The 20,173-nt window shown below is 37.1% G+C and overlaps 1 protein-coding gene across 2 annotated transcripts; it reads left to right on the top strand.

Moving 5' to 3' along the window:
- Nucleotides 1–10,390: 10,390 nt before the first annotated feature.
- Nucleotides 10,391–15,500, top strand: LOC112790149 (two-component response regulator ARR12). Of its 2 annotated transcripts, none has more exons than XM_025832406.3 (6): nt 10,391–10,843; nt 11,260–11,412; nt 11,753–12,157; nt 12,268–12,344; nt 12,876–14,102; nt 15,082–15,500. In XM_025832406.3, the coding sequence occupies exons 1-6, from the start codon at nt 10,726–10,728 to the stop codon at nt 15,151–15,153; spliced, it is 2,052 nt and encodes a 683-aa protein (XP_025688191.1). In that variant the 5' UTR covers nt 10,391–10,725; the 3' UTR covers nt 15,154–15,500. The 2 variants fall into 2 exon arrangements, with proteins under 2 accessions (XP_025688191.1, XP_025688190.1); XM_025832405.3 differs by having other exon boundaries at nt 10,396–10,843; nt 15,070–15,500.
- The last annotated feature ends 4,673 nt before the right edge of the window (nt 15,501–20,173 follow it).

The following is a 20,173-nucleotide window of genomic DNA, read 5'->3' on the forward strand; positions in this document are numbered from 1 at the left end:
ATGCAAGTGAGAAAACAATAGAAGCAAATGACATATCAATAGTGCAAAAAGTGCAAAAATAGGGGAGAGAGTGTGGGTAATGCAAGGTAGTATGAGTGCATATCAATGCAAATGGAATGCAAGTATCATAAAAGAATAGCATTGACTTATGAATAATAATACCCAATCAGAATAAAACAAGTTATGAAGTACCAGAATAATTCAAGAAAAGATGCAACAGTTGAATAAGAGAATTTTAACACCAATGGAAAAATAATAAATTTAGAAAAGAAAATAAAAATATGCACAAAATTAAAATGCAATGAATGAAAGTATGCAAACAAATTAAGTAAAATAGAATGAAAGTGAAGAAGGATGAGAAGTTAAAGAGATGAAGAGGAAGAAAGTAAGAAAGGAGGAAGAAAGCAGAAAGAAGGAAGAAGAAAGAAATAAGAAGGGAGAAGAAAAGATTAGGATTAGGGAAGAAAAAATAAGATTTCTGGCGCTGATCTGGATAAGCTGTGCGATGCAGGTGACGCGGACGCATGGAGCACGCGTTCGCATGGTTGGAGCTATTTTCAAGTGACGCGGATGCGTCGGTCACGCGAACACGTGACTTGATTTGTGCTAGTGGCGAGAGAGCAGCCTCGCGTTCGCGCAACTCTCTGTCTCAAACGCATATTGCCAAAATTTAGGGTGACGCGTGCGCGTGGGTGACGCGCAAGCGTGCATGGCCTATCTTTTAAAATGACGCGAACGCGTGGGGCACGCGTTCGCGTGGTAGGACTTGTGCTTCTAGCATGGTTCCAGCCCTACTCCATCACAACTTGCTGCGATACACCCATTTACGTCGATTTCGCGGGGTCACGCGTGCGCGTGGGTGACGCGCACGCGTGGAAGGCTGTATTCGTAAAGGACGCGGATGCGTCAGGGACGCATTCGCGTGGGCGTGTTTGTGCCTGAGGCACACCTCCAGCCACGCTCCCATGTGACTTTCTGTTCAATTCCCTTTTATCGCTAATTCTCCTTTGACGCGGACGCGTCAGCGACGCTGGCGCGTCGCGTGCTTCCTCTCTTTTTTTTTATGCAGAATGCAAATGCAAATGCAAGTGAATATAAGAAATTATGAATGAACACTAAGAAAAAAAGAATAAAATAAAACTAAGAATAAAATAAAACAAAATAAATGTAAGACTGAAAAAGAACGAGTATATCATGGTGGGTTGTCTCCCACCTAGAACTTTTAGTTAAAGTCCTTAAGTTGGACATTTGGTGAGCTCCCTATCATGGTGGCTTATGCTTGAACTCATCCAGGAATCTCCACCAATGTTTGTAATTCTAATGGCCTCCGAGATCCCAAACTAGGCGCAAAGAGCCTTCAAGCAGGTTAAAGCAAGTGACAAGACCCTAAGAGTGTTGATTGCTAGACTGAATTCCAGGGTCTCAAACCTTGCTTTTGCACCCGTCTTCTTGTTGACCATCTTTGTTCCAACCGGGTGGTACGCAATTGAAATTCTCACTGAGACATCCAAACAGCTTCCTAGACCCATTCAATTGAGATTTGTACCAACTTTTGTACTTCAATTTGGAGCATGTAACCATATTGGACCTTGCATGATAACTCTTACCACTAACCATCTCCCACTTGCTCTTATAGCCACAAAGAGCTCTAAGCTGACCATCTGTCTCAAGTAAAGCATATTCAAGTGAGCTAATTAAGCTTAGAGATGAGAGATTTACCCACTTGAATGAAGGGATGGATGGTGATGGCTTTGGGGGAGAGGTCTCCAACAACTTTGGTAAGGTGGTTTCCAGCTCCATTCCCTTGGGCTCTTCTTTGACAACTTCCACCTCTTTACAAGCTTCTTCAATATCAACCTCTTCCTCTTGGTAGCTTTCTTCCAATTCGATCTCTTCTTTATTGTTCACCAAGAGCATGGGAGATTGTGCTTCTTCTTCTTTAATCTCCATATCAAGTCCAGTGGAAGAGGATTCAAATGTAGATAAGAATTCATCAATGATTGAATCCATCTCTTGATCATCCCCTTCAAAGTCTTTAACTATGATATGCCTTGGAGGTTCTGTGACTTGAGGTTCCCATGAACATCAAATTCAAACTCCTTAGAATGGGGCTCTGTGACTTGAGGTTCCCATGGACATTCTGCATCTCCTAAGTCTTCGACCACTTCTTCCTCTTCAATGATTTCGGCTTCCTTCACTTGTTCCAGTACAAAGTCATGCTGCTTACTGTCCACCGAAGTTTCTAGTATCTCCTTCATGCTACGTTCTTCATTAGATTGTCCACATGAAGCCATGGGGGTTTCTTGAGTGTCCGAACATCGGGAAGGTAATCGATTGATTGCTTGCTCCAGTTGGTGAAGGGTTGCATGAAAATTTTCCACTGTTTCCTTGAGACGATCCTTTGATTCTTGTTTCGTTCGGCTATCATAAGTAGGATCATAGTGCTCTTGGATTGATGGATATGGACATGGTGTATATTGAGGTGGTGGTTCTAAGTATGGCTCATAAGGTGGTTGGTATGGTGGATATAAGTTAGGGTCATATGGAGGTGGTTGGTTGTAGGGGGCTTGTGAGTATGGTGGTTCAAAGGTATGTTGGGGAGGCGGTTCACAAGCATATGGTGGGCCTTGTTGGTAACTACAAGGGAGTCCACTATATTCATCATCTGGGTACGCTCCCTGGAATGGCTCTTGACCATAGTAATTGGGTGGGTGTTGGTTGTCACAAAAGGGTCTACCATAACTATTGTCTTGGTATGCATTGTAGGATGGTCGTTGTCCATGGTACTTTGGAAGGTGTTGTTGCCGAAGGGGTTGATCAGATCCTTGTAGCTCCTTCCATCTCTGATTGTTTTAACCTTGATATATGTTCCTATTATAATTTTCAATCCTCACAGCAACATTGGAACCAAACTCAAAGCGATAGGGGTGAGAACTCATAGTAGCTAATAAAAATTAAAAATAAAAATAAAAATAAATAAACAAGTAAAAGAAAATATTTACAATAACCAATAATAAGGTACACATTTGCAATTCCCCGGCAACGGCGCTATTTTGACGAGTGGATTTCTATCGGTAAAGAAATTCACAAGAATATAATCGCGTTGTAAGTATAGTTTCTAAATCAATAGAGAATCCTTTCGTACAAAAGTTTGGTTGTCACAAGTAACAAAATCCAATAAAATTTATAACCGAAGTATTCAAACCTCGGGTCGTCTTCTCAAGGAATTACAGGGAAGTATGATTTATTATTGGTTATGGAAAACAATATCTTTGGGTTTTTGAAAGGTTGAACAGGGAAAATAAATTGCAGGAAAAATAAATTAATAACTAGAAAAACTCTTGACAAGATATGAAAATTGGACGTCCTATCCTAGTTATCATTATCAATTATGATGAGAATTGGATTTTGTTCCCACCTTATTAACCTCTAACTATGAAGGTAAGTTAAGTGGATGAATCAATTTGATTCCTCAGATCCTAGTCAATTCCTAAAAAAAGACTAGAGTTATTGGAATTCAAATTAATCAGTAAAGATAACAATTATCAATCACAATGAGTTTGATAACTCAAGTGTCTCCAATTAATCAATTCATCAATTAAATCCAATAATATAAAAAGCTAAGTAAAAATCATAAATCTGAAATACCTCAAATTGCATTAATAAAAGAAACATGGAAATTCATAAATTAAATTGGAAAAATAAATAAAAGGAACATTGAACCTGGAAATTGAGAAGAAGAAATTCCAATCCTAAAAGAAATCCTAAATCCTAAAACCTAAGAGAGAGGAGAGAGCCTCTCTCTCTAAAAACTACATCTAAACCTAAAATTGTTGTTGAATGAATGTTGTCTAATATTGTCCTGAGTCTCTGCATGTTTTCTGGCTTTAATCTGTGTTTCTGCGCCAAAAATTGGGTCAAAACACGGCTGGAAATTGCCCCCAGCGATTTCTGTTAATTCTGCAGATCGTGCATGTCACGCGTACGTGTCGGTCACGCGTACACGTCGTATGACGATTTTCTTCTCCACGCGTGCGCGCCAGGCACACGCTCGCGTCGTTTCCATGAAATCCAATCCACGCGTACGCGTCAGGCACGCGTACACGTCGCTGTGATTTTCTCTATTTCGCATGCACGCGTGAGCCATGCGTGCACATAGAAGCTCGCTGGTCATCTCCTTGGTTTCTTGTGCTCCTTCTATTTTTGCAAGCTTCTTCTCCATTCTCTAAGCCATTCCTATCCTATAAAGCCTGAAAACACTTAACACACGTATCACGGCATTGAATGGTATAAGGGAGAATTTAAAATACACAATTTAAAGGCTTAGGACGCAGGTTTTCAATCATAGCATAAAACTAGGAAGGAATTGTAAAATCATGTAAATCATATGAATAAGTGTGCAAGAATTTGATAAAAAACCACTCAATTAAACACAATATAAACCATAAAATAGTGGTTTATCAACAAGCTGCAAATATCTCACTGGAGATGGCAGACAAGTCAATGAAAAAAGCATATGGCTTAGTAGAGGATGTCTTAGTAAAGGTTGAAGATCTTTACATCCCTGCAAACTTCATAATATTAGATACTAGGGAAGATGAGGATAAATCCATCATCCTTGGAAGACCTTTCCTAGCCATTACCAATGCTATCATTGATGTAGCAAAGGAAGAATTAATTTTACAACTAGGAGAGGAGCACATCTTGTTCAAGATTCCTCACCCCAACTCTCCCTCTGAGTAAAAAGAGATAACTGTGTAACACTTAGTGTTCCAACCATCTCTCTCAGTGCAGAGCTTTACTAAGCCCCTAGGCACCAATTCTAAGTTTGGTGTTGGGCAGCCATCGGCAAGCACTAAGAACAAAGCTACTAAGAAGAAAGTATGTAAAGGTTGGAGAGACAAAAAGATCCCCACTGAAGGCCTCTCACTTGGCATGAGAGTTGTCTTCACCAAGAAATCAGTCATACCACACACAGTGAGTCGTGTCTTATCTCTAGAGCCTGTGGAGCTCATTTATGAAAAGACAGGAAAAAGTTCACTGTAAGGGGAGAAATTCTGAGCCCATATTATTCTCCGTAGGGAGCTAACCGTCAAGCTAGTGACATTAAAAGAGCGCTTGTTGGGAGGTAAACCAACCACAGTTATTATTTATGTCTTTCTTTAACGTTTTTTTCTTAATTATCTTCTTTAGGTTCATGATCATGTGTATTAGTCAGAACAGAAACAAAAACGTTCAGAAGTGAAAACAGAATACCCTGGAGAATATGTCTTGCTGGCGTTGAACACCAGACAAAAAGGCAAGAGTGGGCGTTCAACACCCACAAAGGGTAACATTACTGGCGTTGAACGCCAGCCCTGGAGCAGAAGCTGGGCGTTCAATGCCCAACAGAGACAGAAGACTTGGCGTTGAACGCCAGGAAGAAGGTCCCTCCTGGGAGTTCAACGCCCTGAGTGGAGCAGCAAGCTGGCATTGAACGCCAGCTATGGAGCATGAGCTGGGTGTTCAACGCCCAAAAGGAGGGTAGGAAATTTGAATACCCTAGCCTCTCAGGACCAGTAGGTCCCACAGCATCTTCACTTACCCCACCTTCTTCTCTCTTCTTTTCACATTTTCCTACATACTCTTCCCTATAAACCCTCAACCAATCACATCCATATCTCTTCCCTAAAATCATCATAATTCCCACCAACCCCCACCCACTAAAATTCAAATTTTCCCACCCATATTCCCCCCCATTCATTTGAAACCCTAACCATACCCTCCCTATGAATAACCCCTTCATTCCACTTATCCCACACACTACTCATACACCTTTAGCCCTCACTTGGCCGAATTGCTCTTCTCACTCCATCTCCATCTATTTTTTTTCTTCTACTCCATTCTTCTCTTTTGTTTATTTTTGCTCGGGGACGAACAAAGTTTAAGTTTGTTGTTGGAAAAGCCTTATTTTTTTTATTTCCATTCCCCCTTATGGTACCTAAGGTCAGAAAACCCTCTAGAAAGAGGAAAGGAAAGGCCGTAGCCGCCACCTCCGCATCTTGGGAGATAGAGAGATTCATCACCAAAACCCACCAAGACCACTTCTATGAAGTGGTGGCAAAGAAAAAAGTGATCCCTGAGGTCCCTTTTAAGCTTAAGAAGAATGAGTATCCAGAGATCCGACATGAAATCCGGAGAAGAGGTTGGGAAGTCCTAACCAATCCCATCCAAGAGGTTGGAATCTTAATGGTGCAAGAGTTCTATCCTAATGCATGGGTCACGAAAAATTATGACATTAGTGTGAACCCTCATCCTAAGAATTGGAGCACCATGGTCCGAGGGAGAATTTTGGACTTTAGTCCAAAAAGTGTGAGGTTAGCGTTCAACTTGCCTTTGATGCAAGGAGACCCACATCCTTACACAAAAAGAGTCAATTTTGATCAAAGGCTGGATCAAGTGCTCTCAGACATCTGTGTGGAAGGAGCAGAGTGGAAAAGGGATTCCCAAGGCAAGCCTATCCAACTAAGAAGGCCTGACCTCAAGCCCATAGCTAGAGGATGGTTGGAATTTATCCAACACTCTATCAACCCCACTAGCAACCGGTCCGAAGTGACCGTAGATCGAGCCATCATGATCCATTGTATCATGCTCGGAGAGGAGGTGGAAGTACATAAGGTGATACCTCAAGATTTGTACAAAGTGGCGGACAAGCCCTCCACCCAAGCAAGGTTAGCTTTCCCTCATCTTATCTGTCACCTATAGGATTCAGTTGGGATTGACATCGAGAGTGACATTCTAATTGAGGAGGACAAGTCCATCACTAAAAGAAGGATGGAGCATACTAGAGAGCCGGCACATGAACCACGACATGAGCATGTAGAGCCGCCTCAACATGAGATACCTGAGATGCCTCAAGGGATATATTTTTCTCCTTAAGCTATTGGGATCAATGGCATACTTTTGTTGGAGAATTAAGCTCTAACATGAATCAGATGAGGATGGAGCATCAAGAGCATTCCACCATCCTCAATGAAATTAGAAAAGATCAAAGAGCTATAAGAAAACAACAATAGAGATAAGGGTGTGACATTGAAGACATCAAGCGCTCTATTGGATTCTCTAAAGGAAGTGGTAATCGCCGTCATTAAAGTGGTCCTGTTCCATCACCCCCTTCTTTTATGTTATTTTTCTGTTTTTCATTATGTTTTATTGTCTGTTCTCTTGTTCTTATTGCATGATCTTTTCTATCTATGTCTTAAAGTTATAAAATGTTCCATATATCTCTCACCTTTCTTAAAAGAAAATTTTATTTGAAAAAGAAAATTAAGATGCATGAATTTCAAGTTTTACCTTAAGAATAGTTCAATTATCTTGAAGTGGTGGCATTGCTTTTATTTTCTAAATGTATGAATGAACAGTGCATATTTAAAATTGGAATTAAGAATGTTGGCTCTTCAAAGAATGATGAAAAAGGAGAAGTATTATTGGTGATCTGAAAAATCAAAAGAAATTGATTCTTGAAGCAAGAAAAAGCAGCAAAAAGCAAGATGCAATAAAAAGAAAAAAATTGCATGCGAAAAAAAAAAAGAAGAAGAAATAAAATGCAGAAAAAGTCAATAGCTCTTTAAACTAAAAGGCAAGAGCAAAAAAAGCCAATAATAACCCTTTAAACCAAAAGGCAAGGGTAAAAGGATCCAAGGCTTTGAGCATCAATGGTTAGGAGGGCCTAAAAGAAACAAAAATCTTGGCCTAAACGGCTCAACTAAGCTGTCCCTAACTATATGCTTGTGGTGTGAAGGTGTCAAGTAAAAAAGCTTGAGACTGAGCAGTTAAAGTCGTGATCCAAAGCAAAAAAAAAAGAGTGTGTTTAAGAACTTTGGACTACTCTATCTGGGGATTTTAGCAAAGTTGAATCACAATCCGAAAGGGTTCACCCAGTTAAGTGTCTGTGGCATTTATGTATCTGGTGGTAATACTGGAAAATAAAGTGCTTAGGGCCATAGCCAAAACTCTAAAAGCTGTGTTCAAGAATAAAAAAGAACTAAACTAGGAGAGTCAATAATATCATCTGAATTCTAAGTTCCTAAAGAGGCTAACACTTTTGAGTTTCAATGGATAGTGAGATGCCAAAACTATTCAAAAGCAAAAAGCTACTAAGTCCCGCTCATCTAATTGAAACCGAGCTTCATTGAAAACTCTAAGATTTATTGTATCTTACTCTTCTTTTTATCCTACCTTGTTTTAAGTTGCTTGAGGACAAGCAATAATTTAAGTTTGGTGTTGTGATGAGTGGATATTTTATACACTTTTTGACATCATTTTCATATAGTTTTTAGCATGTTTTATTTAAATTTTATTATGTTTTCATAGCTTTTAGTGTAAAATTCATATTTTTGTATTTTAATATGAGTTTGTGTATTTTTATGCAATTTCAGGTATTTTCTGGTGAAATTGAGGAGCTAGAGCAAAAGTCTGATTCAGAGACAGAAAAAGCACCGCAAATGCTGTCAGGATCTGACCTCCGTGCACTCAAAGGATCATTTCTAGAGCTACACAAGCTCAAAAGACGCGCTCTCAAGAGCTATGGAAAGCTAACATTCAGGCCTTTTCAGAAATATATAATAGTCCATACTTTGCTTCAGAATTTAAGGCCCAAAACTGGCGTTCAATGCCAGCCATCTACCCCAGTCCTGGCATCCAATGCCCACAGAGAGGTGGCCAGCGTTCAACGCCCAAAAGGGGGCCCCCTAGCCAACGTTCAACGCCCCTAGGGCGTCCTAGCACGTGGAAGACACTCAAGCTCAGCCCAAACACTCACCAAGTGGGCCCCGAAAGTGGATTTTCACACTACAAGGCTAAGCCTATCATACTTCTGTAATCCTTAGTCATTAGGTTAGTATATATAGGAGAATATCACCCTTGTTTAGGATCTTCCACCACTTTACACATTTTTACATTGTTCTATGTACAGTATAAGCCACTAAACCTCCTAGGTTAAGGTTAGGCACTCTCCTGAGTTTTATGGATTAATAAAAGTATCATTGTTCTATTTCAATTCGTGTTTGATTCTCTCCTAAGATGTATCTTCGTTCTTCAACCTTATGAATGAGTTGAACCGTCAAAAGTTATCTCTATTCTACATGGGTTCAGCAAGTGTCTTTCATCGGATATCAATGAACCACTAGCTTGATTATACATCTCTTAGACAGCTAATCCACGACTTCGTTGGGGACTTTTCGAGACATCAGTTCAGCCGAGGTATAGGGAGATTAGAGTCTTTGTGGTAAAGACTAGAACCAAGGCGCAGCATTCTCTGATCCGGAAGATTCGACCTTGTCTGTGGCGTTTTGAGTAGAATCACCAAGGGAATAAACTGCAGGAGCTTCACCCTCATTCAGACTAGATGCGCACTAAACCTGATGTTCAGCCTAGGGGAAGATTGGCGGCCGCTCAAACCGGTGTTGATCACATACAGCCTGCTATAGAAGAAATCATTCACAGTTGGAGCAGAGAGTAAGAAAGTATTAATCAAGAAGTACAAAGCATCTTTGAAGCCTTAACCATCTTCTTATCATTAGATTCACAACCCACTGAGTAACGTTATCTTTATTTTACTTTTATGCAAACAACTAAACAACTTCTTTATCCGCCTAACTAAGATTTAAAAAATAACCACTGTTTGATCCAAGCCGACAATTCTCGTCGGATCGATCCTGACTCACCTCAGTATTACTTGGACGGCTCAGTGTACTTGTTGGTTCAGTTGTACGGAGTGTGGGAATCCATGTACCATGCCTCTCTTTACCTGCATCATTGAGTGCTTATCCACCAACCCTGTTTGCTTTTCCTATTATCTATAGATGCTAGCCTGCATTCCAACTCGCTTTCTCTTTTGTCCATCATCCTATTATTAGTGAAGGGTCATTCGAAAATTACAATTTGGAATAGACCTCCTTTGTTGGTAGCTGAACTTGTTTGTCTTTGTTGGACGCTTTGGTTTAAAATTAAGCTATTTTGTCAAATAAATAACTCAACGATTCAATTAGTAAGTCAACGGTTGAACCAGTAATTTAATAACTCAATTCTTTAACCGAAATAATTGTCGATTCGGTTTTAATAACTATAACTGTAACGTTTGAAAAAGACATGCTCGAAAACCCTAATAAACAAAAATATGCACTTAGAGTTTTGGAGGGCATAAAAAAAAATAAATTTTACTACCTATAAAAAATTACTCAAAAGTCAAAATTTTAAAATTACACATCACTAAATAAAAATCATATCCCTCTAAATAAGCTAAAATCAGATGTATATACTCCCAAATCTCTAGTCATCAAATGCCATAAATATTGATTAAAATCTCAAACTAAAATCTTAAACTTAAAAATTTTAATAACTCATACGAGGATTACTCAGAAAAAACAGGTGAAGGACTAGGAGAGAGGGAAAAGAAAACACTTTTTATAAAAGACTAAAATGATTTTTTTTTTGTTTTTTTTTTTTTGTCTTCAATCCATCGCTGTCCATTTGTACAGGTTTTCGTTACCATCTTTCAGTTCCACGTTCGCTCTCTCTCTCTCTCTCTCGCCCCTTTTTCGTTTGTTGTTTCCTATGGTGGTTACTCGCTTTCAAGATTGAACCTTTTTGGGCCCTTTGGACCGTGATCTCTGCCAACAGTTACAGTTACAGTTACAGTACCCCTGGTTTTTTGTTCTTCTTCTCTTTCTACAGCGCTGGTTAAAGATGACCGTGGAGGACCAAATTGACCGGTTCCCCGTGGGTATGCGTGTTCTCGCTGTGGATGATGACCCAACTTGCCTCAAAGTCTTGGAGAATCTCCTTCGCAAATGCCAATACCAAGGTTCCTTACTTTTGTTCTCTTCTGATTCAGCCAAAACTTCAATTATTGTACTCAAAACAATTTCTTCTGCTTCTTCTTTTTATATCTATATATAATTTTGTGATTAACTCGTTAAATTCGCGGTTAAGTTTGTATTTTAGTAGCTTTTTTGTCTGTGGGCATAAATAATATGTTTAAGTTTTGTGTCTTCATCTTGCAATTCAAGATTTTTTGTTTCCTTGCAAGGTGTACTTGTTCTCAATTTTCCCTAAGTTGAAGACTTTAATCTATATTTGAATTGTTTTTATGATTTTATTGGGTTGTTACATTATCTTAGAAGTATTAATGTACCTTGTCGTTGATCTAGTTTGATGGTTTAGGAGTCATTTGGCTTTTAAGAACCTCATATCTTATTTTTGTGGTTGTTGTTGTTGTAGTTACTACAACTAATCAAGCAATTGAGGCGCTGAGAATGTTGAGGGAAAACAGGAACAAGTTTGACCTCGTCATTAGCGATGTGAATATGCCTGACATGGATGGATTTAAGCTCCTTGAGTTGGTGGGGCTTGAAATGGACTTACCTGTGATCAGTAAGCACATTCACCGTTTTGTATTGACTAGAATTTTGCATCTGCTTAATTTGCAGTTGTTAGTTAATAATGGATCAAGATTGTTGCAATGACACGTTTCTTGTTTAGTTTGTTTTCCTTTAAGTTCCTCCCAAAACTGAGGATTAGCTTGAGAAAAGAATTTGTCCGTTTCCCCCATAATTATTGCCATTGGTCTCGAGTTTGAGTTATTGGTGTGATGGTGACCAGTATTTGGAGAGTCATGCTCGCTGTGGGATCTCTAATGTTAGAACAGTGTCCTGAGATTGATGGATTCAATCAGTTGGTTGATTTGAACATTTTTCCCCCTTGTTTTTTGTAGTGTTGTCTGGACACAGTGACACAAAGCTGGTGATGAAGGGTGTTACACATGGTGCAGTTGACTATTTGCTGAAACCTGTTCGGATTGAAGAGCTGAAGAACATTTGGCAACATGTTGTCCGAAGGAAGAACTTTGATCCCAGGGATCAGAATAAGGGTTCAAATGACAAAAGGGGTCCCAATGCTGCTGGGGAAGGTAATCAAAGTATCATATCAGAAGACGGCAGTGACCAGAATAAAAATCTTGGCAAAAAACGAAAGGACCAGACTGAAGAAGAGGAAGATGATGGTGAAGACAATGGAGAGGATAATGATGACCCTTCATCACAAAAAAAGCCTCGTGTTGTTTGGTCTGTCGAGCTTCATAGAAAATTTGTTGCAGCAGTTAATCAACTTGGCCTTGATAGTGAGTTTCTTACAAATATAACTCCCCATTTTCTTTGAATTCAGAACAATTCAATTTGCACAATATGGTTTTCTTGATTCCTAATCCAAGGTTTCTTTCTGTTGTTACAGAGGCTGTCCCTAAGAAAATACTTGATCTGATGAATGTTGAAGGACTTACTAGGGAAAATGTGGCAAGCCATCTGCAGGTAAAAATTCTTGTTTTGTAGTTAATAGTTGTGCTATATAGTTGTCAACAACTAGTTAAATGAAAATAGTTTAGATCTTATGATTATTTAATTAAAGTTGTAGTTAACAAAATGAAAGTTTGCATAAGGAATTAACAACTCTGGGAGAGTCTATTTCAACATAAGTTTATAAATGCTTAACATCTAATCTAATTGAATAATCTGCCAAGTATAAGATTGTAGATATATCTTTTAATTATTTAGTATCTTAATAAACAGGATCTTTTCTATGCAAAAGAATGGCTTGAAACTAATTAGCCTTTTTAAACTTGAAATACACATATTCAAGTTCCACTACTGCTCATGAGTTGTTTTCTGGATCAACATTTGAGGTTTTTCGATTATTATTTGTCTATTATGGATTAGCAACACTGCACTTCCACTAGTTTGTTAAATTTCTTGGAAATAGTTCTTAGTTTTCCAGGAGAAAATATTATTTGTGATGTTGTGATGATTGTACATAAACTCCCTGTCATTTTTTTTTATTTGCAGAAATATAGGCTCTACCTGAAAAAGGCAACCCAGCAAGCTAGCATGGTTGCTGCATTGGGTAATACTGAATCATACCTGAGGATCGGTTCAATAGATGCATATGCAGAGTTTTGCACCTCTTCTGGTTCAGGAAAGATTCCAAACCCTGCATTGCAACCATATGCCTCGAGTGGTATTTTTGGCAGGCTGAATTCCCCAGCTAGCTTGAGCATGAGAGGCATTAGTTCTTCCACTCTAATTCAGCCTCCTGTTCAGCCTCAAGACCTGAACAGCACCTTGAGCCCTCTGGGTAACATTCAGGCATCAATATTTCCGGCAAATCAAACCTCAAGTTTATTGCAAGGAATTCCAACATCAATTGAGCTTAATCAGTCTAAGCAAAACAACTGTACAACAGGTATAACACAAGTAAATCAAGTTAGTTGTAGTGGATTTACTGCTGCCTCTGGCTTCCGTGACCGTAGGCTTACAGTTGGTACAGCAAGCAATGCTCTACCTTCAGCCGCCTGTAACTCACCACAAACACATAATTCAGGAGCATTTAGAAATCAGCCTCCTGTTAGACCGGCTTCTTTAGGCACGGATTCCTTTGATGCTGGAATTTGTGGGCCTTCTAATATGTTGGATTATAATCGGTGTAACAAAAACTGGCAGAATGCAGAACAGTTGTCTAAACTTCCTGCCAATCCCTTGCCATTGTGTGAGCCGTTCAATAATGATCCACTCCCTCCCACTGGCATAAATGTTGCCAACACAAGTACTCGTATTGGTAACAGTCCTGTTGATTATTCATCCAGAGTCGCGATTTCTGTTCCTTTGGAGGATACAAGAAATGAGCTGCAGCGCCAAGAAGGCTTAATTGAAAATATTGTACAGCCTTCGAGTTATACAACACCATCACAAAGGTGGGAAGAACATAAACTTGAATACAGCCAAAACATGAGCCGTCCCTTCAACTCTGTAAACTCTCATGTTTCTTCAAGTCGAGTAACAAGTTCTTTGGGGCATAATTTAAACCAAACAAATGCAACCTGCAGCAACAGTGTTGATGCCTCATTTGTTGGCCAACTGAGTGGAGCTCCCCCATCAATCATCCAGTGCACTAATGTTGACACAAGATTGAAGTCAAATGATGCCTACATCTTAGAGCTAATGAAGTCCCAAGATGGATTTATTCAGAATAATTTTGGCACCTTGGATGACATAATGGTCCCAATGGTCAAAAGGGTATGATTAGATAGCACACATCGTTCCCATTCTTGAAAAAAGAAAAAAAAAACTGTTTAACCCCCCCCCCCCCGGCCCCCCTTTAATGCTTTTGGGATTTTAATATTATCAAGAAATAATCCATGATACATTACTTTGAATTGCAGTTGTTACATAAATTTCTTTTAGTTGCTTTAAATGTTTATTCACCGTAGTATTGATTGTTACATTCTATCAACATGTATATGTGGTTTGTGTAGCTTTGGCTTTCCTGAACCTGTTTTTCTTTTATTTTGGTGAAAATCATCAACCTTTTTTTGTTATTAAAATTTTTTCTGTATGAAACTCAAGTTCTAAATATTTTTAACTTACCATGATTTCCTAAGCGTTGATATAACATGATAAAGTTATATAAGTGCAATTTGCTGTTATATTTTGGTGTTGTCGTTTCTTTGTATTTTTTATTAACATATGACTGTTTCATTTGAAATAGAATGTGAATGTAATGGCCACATCACATTCACCATGGTATTTTACTGGCAAAAGGTATGAGATTTGAGCATTTTGGAACACTTCTCATCTTCCCTAGTTTGTATCTGAAACGAAGAAATTCAAAATGTGCAACTACTTTTCTTTATGAAGGTTCCTGATGTTTGTGTTGAAATAAATTAATGATTCAAATCTCATAAGTTTTGCATGCAAAATTGCAAATAATGTCAAGTCAGTAAACAGTACCTGATAAGAATTGAAGCCATCACATGGAATGTTACCAAATATAGACGCTGATTCTTCGGTTATGATTATCTTATAATTTGGTCATAGTTTGATATGGATTATTTGCTTTTACTTTTGTCTTTTATATGATTAATCCCCATATACACAGTAGAGTGGTTTGTACGAACTTAATGTACAAGGTAGAATGAGTACACAGCATTTTTTCCCCTTAATAATAAAAGGTAATTTAGCATGATGGTTACATGAAAGATAGTTTCTGATGCAGGAACAAAATGAACCGACATTTATAGATGGAGAAATGGGATTTGAGGCTTACCCCGTAGGATCATGTATCTGATTTCTTCTGATTCAGCAAGAATCCCCGAGGAGCATTAAAATCGTGAGACACTTTACTAGTTTACTGTCCGTGGAGACAGTTTCGTTGTGTAGTTTCTATATGATTAATATTCTCCTCTTTCTTAGGTAACTTGTTTCTCTATGGACATAATTGTTAGGCATCTGATTCGTTCCCTCTTGTAGTTTACTACCCACATTGAAAGATTTCTGCTGCTTTCTTAGATTGAGGAATTGTAATATGAATGTGTTCCTTGTTAGTTGTTTACTTGTGCCCCTCCCACTAAGTAAAAATGTTTATTGAGCAGAGAAGTTTAATGGAATTATGTTTGCACATACTTTATACAAAAATATGTTATTAAGCACCGACTGATTCTCTCCAAACTTTATGATGAATACGCTAACTATGGATATGATGCTATGGTGCTGGAAATAAACTGATTTATATCCCCTTCAATTCAAATTAGCAAAGCAATGTCACCTTGTATAATATGAATTTTAGGCATTTATAATCTGGATGTTAATGAGTCAAATTGTTTATCCTTCGGTCTATTAGTGAATTATCACTTTTGAGATTGTAAAAGATATTGCTCTAAAAATATTTTTTTTGTTGTTTTGACTCATATTTTCTAAAAAATGAATCCCACTCTACTAGCTCTAAATGAATAAAATATATGCATTAAGATACGAAAGTTTTTTATTCCACAACAATAAAAACATTTTTTTACTATTTCATATATTAAGGGATTTTACGTGGAAAAAAAAATGTTATATACTAATAGACTCGGATGTATAACCAGAACCATGGCTTTCAATGTATAAGATTTTGTAGCACTTACCAACGAGGTTCTATATTGGGATAAATGCGGATCGAATTGGATATGACCAAAATCTCGATTCGATCTGCACTAATAATCGGATCAGATCCAATATCCGTGTTTTTCAAGCTTAAATCTGATCCACACATTGCGCATCAGGTTAGATCAGATTTCAGATATATCTGTAAGATATAAAAATATTTTAAAATATTTATTTTTATTAAAAAATATCAATAAAATCCCTTTTTTCACTGTTTTAAACATGTTTACTCTTAAAATATTATTAAACATATTTTTCTTAAATAAAAAATTAAAATAATACAACATATACAATAATTATTAGTTGAAATAAAGCATAAAAAGTATATTTACTTATTTATTTATTTATTTTTTGCGGATCTGTGGGTATGCGAATTGAATATACAGATACCTACTTGAAATCCACAATCCAATCCTATTAATGTGCGGATCAAATCAGATCCGATAATCTTGTAGATTGGATCAATATCCACAATTTTCGGATCGAATTCGGATAAACACCACAAATACGTGGATCCGATCCGATCCATGAGCACCCCTCTATATTTGTGATCTTAGTTAAGATTGGTTCAGAATTATGGGATCCTTTTCTATTAGATAGGAAGGGTTATTTTAAAAAATGTACTTTTAAGTAATTGTTCTAAAGATTCTATATCTATTTTTATGAAAAAAAAATCTTGTAATGAAGACGATTGTACAAATGGCACTTCAAACTTGGAACGGATATGAAGGAATTAACGATACTTCTTTATTTTTTGAGTTGTTCTACTAGATCGGTTGCTCAAATCTTTGGTATGTATTTGGAGCTGATGAAAATAACAGGATCACTTCTTATAGACTCGTTGAGAATGATTATGATCTAGCTCATTACCTATTAGAAGTAAAAGATGGTGGGAACTTCATGGACAGAAAAATATTGCTGTCAGTTTGATAATGATCGAATGACATTACTTTTTCGGTCTGAACCAAGGAATCCCTTAAATAGGAGGAGGGGGAGGGAGATATTTAATAAAGTAATAAGTAAAATAAAATAATAAAGACAAAGGTGGATAGTGTAACACCCTTACTATTAGAATGACACACTTATGTCTGTGCCACTTTGATAGCAAGGATATTATGATGACTTCTATATACTTTATAACAAAATGGGAGCCTTTAACTCGAAACCGTATAAACTTTTCTGTGAAAACCGAAAATACTTTTTCTTGAAAACGTACGTACACACATACAAAACCAATCACATCACTTCATATATATAATAATAATAATAGTTCTTTATACATATAACTTATAAACATGACATGTCATTATAATCACGACTCCTATCACTCTTTACAAAAACATAATATACATAGCAAGGAAAAATAATAACTAAACTAATACAACAATATCGCATAAGTAAAAGCACAAATATCTCTTCATAAGCTACCTTGTCCGTCCTGGAAAAAAAAGTCTGTAAGGGGTGAGAATCTAACCGCATGGTCTCACAATAAGAGTTTTAAAATTGTCACAAGAAGATATATAAAAGAAAACTATTTTCAACCGCAGTGATCATCACTAGTCTTATGAATCTTTTTTAAAACTAACGGTTTATTATTTGAAAATCCAAATTTATATTTCAATTATGAAAATTTTAAAAGTTACGTAAACTGTATGAACAACCAACCTGTTTCAAGTATAGGTTTATTAAGTCTATGCTAAACCAGCTTGATTTTTCATACTTTACTAAACCTTAAACATAAATCAATCACGGTCTTCGCCCCAAGTATAATCAATCAGCACTCAATCCACCACAATCCAACTAACCAATCACAATTACAAGTAATGAAGTTCAAACACAATCAAGAGCAATTACAGCAAGTATAGCAATTAGTAATCAAACATAAATATTCATATAAGCAAATCAAATACAATATGCACACCCAAACGATGTCACATAGATGCACATGATACATGCCTGTCCTATTAGCCATGAGCTCACGTGTCAGTTAAACTGCCAGAATCCGACACATCCAGTAGCTAACCCAGATATTGTATCTCTGTTGCGCACTAATATCTCAGCATATCGGCTGGCCGTTAGAGGGAGAGTGCCATGTTACCGTTAGAGAGAGAGTGTCCTGTCACCTTGCAACCAGAGAGAACCGCGAGAGTAAGCAGAATTAACCACCGTCCTTACCTGGGATCTCAAGCAAGCGGGACTAACTGCTGTACCTGCTCGGAATTGCGAACAAGCAGGATTGACCACCATCCTTGTTCGGAGCAAAACTCAAATCAATATGCAAAAGGGATAACACTCAGACCTTGCCAAAATACATATCAGTTCAGTATGCAAGCGAGATTAACTTCAGCCCTTGCCAGCGTAGTGAATCTGATCACAATCAGACTCAATTCATAATCATAATCAAAACAAAGTATTTATACTCATCTTTATCCTAATTCAAAATCATTTTTGACCCATTTACTTTCAATATCAATATCCATTTAATTCACATCACGTCAAGAATCACCTTTTTCTCAAATCATTTTTCTTTAAAATCAACACCACTTTTTGTAACATTTTCCAAAACCTCCAAAACAACTTCCCTTAAAAAAAGATGTAAATTGTAACTTTTCAAAAAGAAATTTTTTTATTTTTCTAGTACTTTTACTTTTACTACTAGAAATTTGTCAAACACACAAAAAAATAAAAAAAAAATTCATTGAAAAAAATCTTTTTATCAAAATAATGACACCCAAACAAACACTTAAAACTAGTTCTTCTATAAAATTCAATTTTCACTTAACCAAAAATTTTCAAGCTAACTTAAAAATCATTTCATGTTTAAACCTCTTTTAAAAGACTAAAAGAAATCATTTATTCTTAAATCAATCATTTAGTTAATTTAAATCAGGATTTATTAATAAAACCCCACGGCAAGGTCTCTAGACTTTAGGAGAGCGACAACCAATCTCATTTTAAACCAAACTTACAAAATTTTCCCAAAATAGTTTCCAGCTTCACTTTTAAGTTAATACATTTCCAAAAAGTCTCGAAATCAATTTCATTTTCACCAAATCAAATTCAAATATTTTAACTCCTTTAAACTTCTCAAAACAGAATGTATCAATCAAATTAACTAACTTCAACTTCTTTTCAAGTTCAAAATTTTTTTCTCTAAGGCTCGAAAATTGTTTATTCTTAAATACACACTTAATCAAACAAAAACTCATTTCTTTAGTTCAAGACTTCCCCCCTCCCCCCCAAAAAGACTTAAAAGATCATTTCATTTCACCAATCAATCCCAATTATTTAAATTAACTTAAATACTTATAAAAATTTCGGCAACAGCTCCCCTAAAATCCGGACGTTACCACCTTTCAAGGGTTTTGTAAAACCTGAGAAATTAATGAATAATTAGCAAATAAATCAATTATTAATCTAAAAAATTAAAAAATAATTTTTTATAGTTTGATGAAGTAGAATTAATTAAAATAGGAATTTTGATACTAATTTCAAATAATTTGGCCCAAAATCGAGCCAAACGAACCAAACCAAACGAACCAGACCCGTATTGAGCCCAAGGCCCAACCAAGCCTCATTAAACAAAAAGTGCTCATCATCCTCTTCTCCCCCTCATAAGAAATTCACGCTGAAATGAGGAAGAAAACAATGTACACAAAACATAACCCTTGTTCTTACTTCAAATCAAGATAACTTTTGATCGGGAGTTTCGATCGCCACACCGTTTGTGACTATGCGACCAGCGCGTCGAGCTCTACAATGCCCAGTCATTAATTATGTATGGAATCCACTTCCTAGTTTCAGATTCTCTCCTTCCCAATTTCAAAATTTAATATGTATCCATATTGAATCTTGTTTAATTTCGGTGTTTAGATTCGAGTTAGCTTGCGGATTTTGTTGGGTTTATCTCACTTGAGCTGTGGACAAGGTAAACTTCCTCAATTTCCTTGTGAAATATTGGGTTAGAGAATTCTATGTTAATTATAGTTGTAATTATGTTGTTAGATTGGAAATTGGTTGAGAAGTGGAATTAATTTGAGGATATGGGAGCTTGAGATCGATTTTGGAAGCTAGGTTCCTCGGTGAGGGGCTGTGTTGATAAGCTTGTCGTGCAGGAACGCTTGAAATGTTTCTGGTTTATCAGAAAATCGGCTAAGGTATGATTT

The sequence above is a fragment of the Arachis hypogaea genome, chromosome 3, assembly GCF_003086295.3.
Source record: "Arachis hypogaea cultivar Tifrunner chromosome 3, arahy.Tifrunner.gnm2.J5K5, whole genome shotgun sequence".
NCBI classification, from domain to species: domain Eukaryota; kingdom Viridiplantae; phylum Streptophyta; class Magnoliopsida; order Fabales; family Fabaceae; genus Arachis; species Arachis hypogaea.

Bases quoted from the DNA above. Each gene is read 5' to 3' on its own strand.
- LOC112790149 (XM_025832405.3), top strand. From the start codon at position 10,726: ATGACCGTGGAGGACCAAATTGACCGGTTCCCCGTGGGTATGCGTGTT. The intron at 10,844-11,259 runs GTTCCTTACTTT...TTGTTGTTGTAG, and splicing joins TCGCAAATGCCAATACCAAG to TTACTACAACTAATCAAGCA. The intron at 12,158-12,267 runs GTGAGTTTCTTA...CTGTTGTTACAG, and splicing joins TAATCAACTTGGCCTTGATA to AGGCTGTCCCTAAGAAAATA.